Source organism: Arachis duranensis, chromosome 5 (genome assembly GCF_000817695.3).
Source record: "Arachis duranensis cultivar V14167 chromosome 5, aradu.V14167.gnm2.J7QH, whole genome shotgun sequence".
NCBI lineage: Eukaryota > Viridiplantae > Streptophyta > Magnoliopsida > Fabales > Fabaceae > Arachis > Arachis duranensis.
This window is the reverse complement of record NC_029776.3, coordinates 1,492,958-1,501,070: the sequence shown is the minus strand read 5'-3', so window position 1 is coordinate 1,501,070 and position 8,113 is coordinate 1,492,958. Positions and strand designations below refer to the sequence as shown.

General features: G+C 30.9%; 2 protein-coding genes across 2 annotated transcripts; both read right to left on the bottom strand.

Moving 5' to 3' along the window:
* Positions 1-517: 517 nt before the first annotated feature.
* On the bottom strand, positions 518-1,168 carry LOC127747797 (uncharacterized). The gene is made up of 2 exons (XM_052262470.1): positions 800-1,168; positions 518-685 (listed from the first exon to the last, which is right to left on the bottom strand). Exons 1-2 carry the CDS (start codon positions 1,166-1,168, stop codon positions 518-520), a joined length of 537 nt encoding a protein of 178 aa, XP_052118430.1.
* A 1,292-nt stretch (positions 1,169-2,460) lies between these two features.
* Positions 2,461-7,858, bottom strand: LOC107487169 (probable transcription factor KAN2). The gene is made up of 6 exons (XM_016107771.3): positions 7,002-7,858; positions 6,841-6,917; positions 5,951-5,996; positions 5,618-5,804; positions 3,960-4,023; positions 2,461-3,033 (listed from the first exon to the last, which is right to left on the bottom strand). The coding sequence occupies exons 1-6, from the start codon at positions 7,654-7,656 to the stop codon at positions 2,902-2,904; spliced, it is 1,161 nt and encodes a 386-aa protein (XP_015963257.1). The 5' UTR covers positions 7,657-7,858; the 3' UTR covers positions 2,461-2,901.
* Positions 7,859-8,113: the final 255 nt, after the last annotated feature.

Sequence of the window (8,113 nt, the reverse complement as noted above, 5' to 3'; positions counted from 1 at the left end):
TGCAAAGCATACTGTTAATGAAAATTGTCTCTGTTGAAAATTAAATGGCAATCCTGAATATGAAGAGATCAAGTTCATTCTTAAAATGTAAATTTTGTCTCAAATATTTCTACAGGTCACTACCATCACTCCAATTACGTTGTTTCCAAGTTCGTTAATTATTAACCTTATCCCATTGCGTAAACCTGAAGTCTGGTCTATGTTTCGCAGCAGTATTACAGCGACTCTTGCCTTCAAAGTCAACTTGTAATTAGGTAGTCTCGAACATTTGATGTCATTTAGGAATTCTAGTGTGAACCACTCTTATTGTACATCTTCATTCTCATCAGCTTGATATGTTGTGTCAGAACTTGGATATTCCTTTTCCATTCATGGAAAGATTGTCAAGTCATCATTTACCTTTTCGACACTCTCAAGCGTGGGTGCAAGAATTACTCTACTCCAAAAATACCTATAATATGACATATTTTGCAACAAATTTGGATATGCAAAGTCTACTAAATGAGAGAGAGGATCATCAGTAATTGTAATCATCTGAAATTTCAACTTGTGACTCATCACCAACAACAGAACTAATATTTTCATTTCCAACATCAAATATCCAATTAACAAATCTCTTCATTTTACCTTCATGTTGATCTGAAGAGGACATTAGAAGCCTCATGTTCGTTTGCAGCTTCAAAACCTTATAGAACGACCACATATGGAATGAGTTAATAGCTGATTATAATATATTGTGTTTACTCCCTTTCGGAATCATTGAAAGGATCTGTCTAAAATCACCTCCTAGAACAACAACTTTACCACTAAATGGTTGATATGTCTTATGTTGATCGGTAACTAACATAAAATCCTTGAGCATCTGATCAAGTGCTTCAAAGCACATTTTATTGAGTATTGGAGTTTTATCCCAAATTATTAAGCTACTTTGAATGAGCAGCTCAGCCTTCAAACTGCTATACTTGATGTTGCAAGTAGATTCATCAGTAATTGTAATAGGTATTAAAAACCTGTAATGAGACGTTCTGGCACCAGGTAGGAGTAAAAATGCAATTCCATTAAATGTCTTATCACACCCATCATGCCCATAAAAGAAGTAAAAACCACCAAAGTCTATAATAACAGCATTGAGTATCTCATCAAATACTAACCGTTGCTCATGAGTCATCTTTTGTTCCATTGAATTAATTTAAATGTAGCTTTTAGATACTATTTTTATTTAGATTTTCGAGTTTAATGGGTGTCATACTCAAATATAAATAATAAGTTTAGGATTTTGGTCTCCAACATATCAAAATTATTTTTGTAGCTCTTTTTTTATAAAAAAAATTGTGATTCAGCCTTATTCAAAATATAAAAGATTTTGATTGAAAAATATAAAACAAATCAAATTCTTTCCATTACTCTTATGAGCATAAGTATATTTTTATATTATGATATATATTTTTTATGATTTAATATAAATGATCTGAAATAATAAAATTATTTATTTTAACAACTTCAAGAAGTTTCCTTGCCGTGACAATTATACGAATTATAAATGTGCCATTTCATTTAATTATTATTGTGCATTATATACACTAATAATCCTTTTGAAAAGCTATAACTACAAAATTTGGCAAAGGTTATTAATACGTACGTGTATGTATATATATGCTTCAAGTGATTACAATGTCGATCGTGATTTTATCTTCATGTGTAACAAATTGAATTGAATATGCCGTATATTGTTAAATGTACCAATTCCATATACAATCGCATTAAGTTATTTCGGCAAGAAGAAAATAAATTGATGAAATGGGAGTTTTAATTTGTTTCCTTCCTATGTGAGAAAATGACTATTTAGGTATAGTAGTAGTCGTCCTAATTTGATTTTAATTACTTCACTACAAGAAAATTGGCAGATAGCGATGGTTATTTAGCAACGATTTTATTCAACCGCTGCTAAATAGCTAAATTTTGTCTTATTAATTATTTATTAATTTTAACCATAATTAATAAATATTAAATAAGATAAATTTTATTGTTTTTGACTAATATTTTTTCTAATTCCCAAATATTTTTTATGAGGGAACGCTACTAATATATCATGACTAACTAAGTGTTCGTATTCTTTTTGTGACTTTATTAAAAAATTTGAGTCTTTTCCTAACTATATATATATATATATATATATTCTCAAGCCTTTAGTCTCTTTTTAGTCCTAAAGCGTAAAGCGTGTGACTATTCCAAGGATTGAATAATATAGCTATATGATTAATTAGGAAACCCAGCTTAGCTTATTTGGTATAGAATGAAATACCAAAATAATATTAATTAATTAATTTCATAAATGTAAAGTGCTTCAATTACAATTACCAAGGATACATTTCTTCATACACTTTAAACAACATAACTAAAAGCTCACCCTACTCCTTTTTATGTAATTTACTCTCAGATTGAAAAAAAAAAAAAGAAAAGAAATACAAATCAATTAGATTTTAATTTCCATATATTTACCAAAGAAAAATATAATATAATGTTTTTGATTTGGATCTAACATACACAAAGAGGTGTGATAGGAAGGGTTTGCTTTTTCCCCCTACCCTCTCTTTCTCTCTCTTTTCTTGCTTTCTGTCTTTCTTGTCTCCTTGTGTTTCTTTAAGCTCATCACCCTTTTTTTTTTGCTTTTTTTTTTCTTTTTTGTTTTCTTTTATGGCTTTCTCTTTCTCTGATATTCTGAAGAGCAGGTTCCTCTAATTCTCTCTCTCTCTCTCTAGCTAGGTCTTTCATTTTCACTAGAAAACATTTCATTATAGTGATGATGATTTCATTCAAAGATGAATTAATTAATAAAAATTATTATTATATATTCAGAAAATCAGAATAATTATAATAATAATAATAATAATTAATAATATCTCAAAGTGGTTGTCCCAATGTGAATTCCAAATCCAAATTAGGTTTCTTGGGGCTTGTTGATGCTGACACGTTTGAAGATGAGCTTCCATCTGATATTCTCTCATAGCTTACACACTTTGGATCCATTTCCTTCTGAAAACAAACAAACAAATTAAATTAAAAAAATATTAGGAATAAAAATTTCTAGCTACTTTAATTTATGTATATGATAAAGAATTTCAAATATTCTAGTAATATCATATTTTAATAATTTTAATCGTGAATTTTAATTATAAAAAATATATAATATTAATTAAAATCATCAACTAAAATATTTATAATAACTGAAAAAATTTAAAAAAAATTAAATATAACGTTACAGTATAGTTGAAAGCAGCACAAAATTAAACAAGAGATATTTATTTGGAAAGGTTTTGGGAATCAAATTAAAGGACATTTTGACTAGAGAATAATTACAGAATATTTATATCACTACACCTAAAAGCCTGCTAGAATTTGCAATGTTCATGTGATATAGCTTCCAATTATTTTTCTCCATAGCTACATTAGCATTCACACATACTAATAATACTATATTATTATTATTATTATAATAATATATATTTGACCCATCAGCTATAACCTGATAATTCAAAATGTTGTTAATAGGTTTAGGGTTCTAGCTAGGGGTTCTTTTTAATAATACGGTCATCAATAATAATCAATAAGAAATTAAATAAATATTAAACTAGAGGGGTAAGGTTGCTTCTTTTACAGCACAAATAATCTTTGGTTTTTAACCACATAGTAACTAGTAAATGTGAAAAGGACTGGTCTATAATACCCCCATTTGAATTTGTGAAGGACAAAGCAGCTTTATGCAAAGGCTTTTTTAATTTATTTTTTTCCTTTATATTAAAATAAAAAAAAATGTGCATGGCAATAAGATGATGATGAATGTAAAAAGATCAAACGTTATTGCCTTTTCCTCTCTCAACTCCCTTTCATGCATTTCCAAATAAAGCTTTATTTGGTTATATGAAAAGGGCCTATTGAGTAAGATTTTTATTATTACATACCTCAAGGGAATGCACGTTGTTCCCAACAGAATCAAGCTTTGGCTTCCCATGCAACCAAGCTTCCCTGTTACACACAAAAATCAAAAGAATATTTCCCCCATTACTTCAAAGCCATGCACAAGAAAGAAAGAAAGAAAAAAAAAGGGAGCAAAAATTGAGAAAAAGAGAAAGAAAAGCCATCTTTTACTATGTCTTATTTATAGCCTTATTCCCTTTTACTTATTCTTTTGATTCAAGATAAAGTGGTTGAAGCTGAAACCATCCATCCCCATGTGATAGTGCATTGCCCCCATGACTATGTAGTAATAACTTATCTTACTATATACATTTTTAATCATCACATATTGAAGCAAGTTTCAAAGGGTATATTGGCTTTGCCACCAAGATTTCTAATTATGGGAGGGCTTAGCTTTGAGACTAAGTTTCCCAATTCTAAGGGGCCCATGAAAATATAGCCCCACAAAATCCTAAGGAAAGAGATATATATGTATGGAAGGTTTTCAAGTGGATCGTCATACCAGTGTATCAGTGATTTTTAACCGTTAATCTTAATTATAAAAAATATATATTTTTTTATAATTAAGATCAACGGTTAAAAATTACTGATATATCATATGACGGTACACTTGAAAATTTTCTAATATGTATGTGAATGTGTATATATATTTCTATTTTTAAGGTGGATTTTGGCATATAGCATATATTAAATTCCTTTTTTTTTTAAACTTACTTTTTACCCACTATAGAAGAAAGTATATTATTACCCCATCATGTAATTTGGATGCTCATGGTCTTTGGACAGACAGGACAAATTAAAAGCAAAATTTGAAATGATTTATTCTCTTTGTGATCAATTTTTTTGTGTGCCTAAATGTGTTTCCTTTTTTTTTTTTGTACGTGAGGTTATTAAGGAAGTAGAAAGAAAGAAAAAGTGAAAGAGAGAGAGAAATGCTATTAGGAATAAGACATACATAAATTGCTCCGATTATTATATTATTGTTACTTTTTCTTTTTGCAACATTAACGGGCTAACATATAGAATGAAATCTAAGTAGACTAAATTCAAAAACAGAAAAGTTAACCAGTAAGTAAAATGATACTTGGCAATGCAACTTGATAATAATTATTTAAAAAAAGATAAAATTCCCACTAGCTAAGGAAATAAATATGAAGATCATTGAAATAAACATTTTTCACTATATGTAGTTATATATGGTTGGAGACCTATGTAACGCACTGCATGCATATATAGTTTCATACAAATGCGTCTGTCTTATAGAAGGAAAGCGAATTTTCACCAAATTGTTATGAAAAGTTCCGATTTTCTTACTTGCACTTGGTACCAAACACATGTTATATACAAAAAAAAAATGCAATCTCCACACTAAAATAAATCATTATATATTTGTATATAAATATGTATTTTATATTTTAATATATAATTAATATAGTTGTATATTCATGTATGTGTGTTTTTCAATATCTTGCAAATTAAACAACATGATTCAAAGTAACAAAAAATAAGAAGAAATTTAATTAAATTTATTTTTGAATTATTATTTTGCATGCACTAAGAAAAAAAAATGATGCACATGTTCATATACAATTAGCTAGTAGCTACTACTATAAGGTATATTAATTAGATGTATTATTATTACCTGGAAGAGTTACTCCAAAGGCCACGATATTCTTTATCTTGATTAAGATGATTGTTATTGTTATTATTATCTGTTCTTCCCTGCTTAACGGATAGATCAGACCTCCTTGTTGATGGTGAGTTTATGTCAAACATTATGTCTTCAGATGTATCACCCGATGATCTATTATCGTATACATCAGATTGCCCTAATTCATGTTTAGAACAGAAAATAAAAAAGTACATTAGAGAAAAAGAACGGAACCAACAATAATTAATTGTTTGCTTAATTGTTATATATCTTCCAACAAGAATAGACAAAAAAATGTAAATTAATTAAAAACTATGCACTAACCTGAAGAAGCCGCTGCTCTATCTGTAGTTTTCACCGTCCGGTACATCTGCATTAAAATTTGTGCATCATGCAACAACATTATTAGACACAATAATAATAATACCATTATATCTAATTAATTAAATTAAGCATATTATTATCCGTAAGTAATAGTAATAAGTAAGTAAGGAAGCTTAATTAATTAATAAAAATAAGTTGAAACTTGTAAGTATTAAATTGAGATGCAGTGTGTACTGTCGAAATTGTATAGTATAACACAGAAGCATTTATGGCTTTTACGGTAAAATGTGCACATGCATGGGAGCATGTGACTAACCATGGTTAAAAGAGTTGTGGCCATGTGGTAACTAACATAACACAACAAAGACAAACCCATTTCTGAGGAACGGATCATTGAGAAATGATGGTGTTTTGGTACTACGTATACCCCTTCCTTGCTCACATCATTTTTTAATTATTCTTTTTTCGTTTTCTTCACTCTGTACTATACATACTACTCAGCCTTACCTTTTTCATTTTAAAATAACAATTTATTTATATATAGTGAAATTGAAGGGTGGGAAGAAGAGAAAGAAGTGTTTGTTTGAAATTGGGGCTGGTTGGTGGGTTGAATAATAATGAAAGGAAAAAAGGGTGTGTTAATGAGGTTGCGGAAGCAGAGGGGAGCATAATAGCAGATCTAATAGGAAAAAAAAGAAGAATTGCTAAGGATGTGTGATAGTCTCTCTGAGGAAAACATTGGAATTTGGAGTGTGTGTATTTTATTTAACTGCTTCCTATAATAAACTTATGTTCATATATGCAATCAAATCAATTTGATAATTAATTAAGAAAATCACACATATGATGAGATTTTTATTATTATTATTATTATTATTATATTATTATACCTGTAAATGTGACTTAACATGTGCTAGAGTGAGATCCTTGACATCCATTAGTTCAAGAACTGATTTTGGTGTAGCCCCTAATTAATCATCAACAAAATCAATTAATAAAGGAAGGAAGGAAGGAAGGTTCGAGAAGAAGGGGGGAATTAGAAGAAGCATACTTTCATGGCCACCTAAGAGTTCAACGGCATGAACAAAGCGAGCATGGAGAGTGGTAGTCCAGCGCATCCTTGGAGCTCTCATGCTCCGTTTGGCGGGGAATCGCGACAAGAATCTCGACCGCATCAAAGCCTGGGACTGAAAGTGATGAGTGGAAGCGCCGGCGTTGGCGGTGGTGGGAGGAGATGAAGGTTCTAGAAGATGATGGTGGTGATGGTGGTGCTGCGGGAATGGCAAAGAAGGTGGGTTCTGGTACACCGGGATCCCTCTAATTGGTCTGAGAAAGCCGAGCTCCTGGCTGAGGGTGTGCGGCTGCGACTGTGGCTGCGGCTGTAACAGTGGATGGTGGTGGTGGTAGTACTGCAGTGATTGAAATAAGAGATTATGATTATTCGTGGGGGTGGTTGTGGCGGTGTTATTGAAGTAGTGTGATGAGGGAGAAGGCCTTGGGTTGGAGAGGGAGAGGTCGAAGTATGATGTGGGTTTGGGGAGAGAAGAAGAAGGAGAAGGAGAAGAAGAAGAAGAAAAGGAGGTTCTAGAAGAGTCCAAGGCTCTCTTCCAGAACCCCAAATCAACTTCTTGTTGTTTGGCGGTGCCGTTCCCTGTTGGAGGGCTGATTTGCAAGGACAAGTCTGGTTGTGCTGGAAACAACTCCATCTCTATCTCGATCAACAACAGCAACAAGAACAAGAACACGAAGAAGATGAAGAAGGGGGATTTTGAGAGAGAGAGAGAGAGAGAGAAGTGAAGTATGTGTGAGAAAATGACACTTGAGATGAGATGAGAGGAGAGGAGAGAAGGAAACAAAGGGTGGAGGGTGAGGGTGGTGGTGGGGATCGATGAATTAAAGAGACACAAACTTGTTCAATTCTTTCTTTTTTTTTTGGGCTACCCTATTATACCCTTACAAAGCAATTACAAACGCATTACACTAACTTCACGTAAAATTGATAATTAAAAATTTTTTTAAATAAAAAAATTTAATTAAATTAATTAAATTATTTAACAATTCTTAACTATCAACTTTATAAATTGATTATACCTAAATTTTTACCTTTATAAATACTACTATTATCATTTTTAAGGAGACTTTTGTAACACTATAATTTTAAGG

Coding starts and splice junctions, on each gene's coding strand:
- LOC127747797 (XM_052262470.1), bottom strand. CDS start 1,168: ATGACTCATGAGCAACGGTTAGTATTTGATGAGATACTCAATGCTGTT. Junction 686..799: donor ATCAACCATTTAGTGGTAAA/GTTGTTGTTCTA, acceptor TCGTTCTATAAG/GTTTTGAAGCTGCAAACGAA.
- LOC107487169 (XM_016107771.3), bottom strand. CDS start 7,656: ATGGAGTTGTTTCCAGCACAACCAGACTTGTCCTTGCAAATCAGCCCT. Junction 5,805..5,950: donor TAGAGCAGCGGCTTCTTCAG/GTTAGTGCATAG, acceptor AACATGAATTAG/GGCAATCTGATGTATACGAT. Junction 4,024..5,617: donor CTTTGGAGTAACTCTTCCAG/GTAATAATAATA, acceptor TGTGTGTAACAG/GGAAGCTTGGTTGCATGGGA.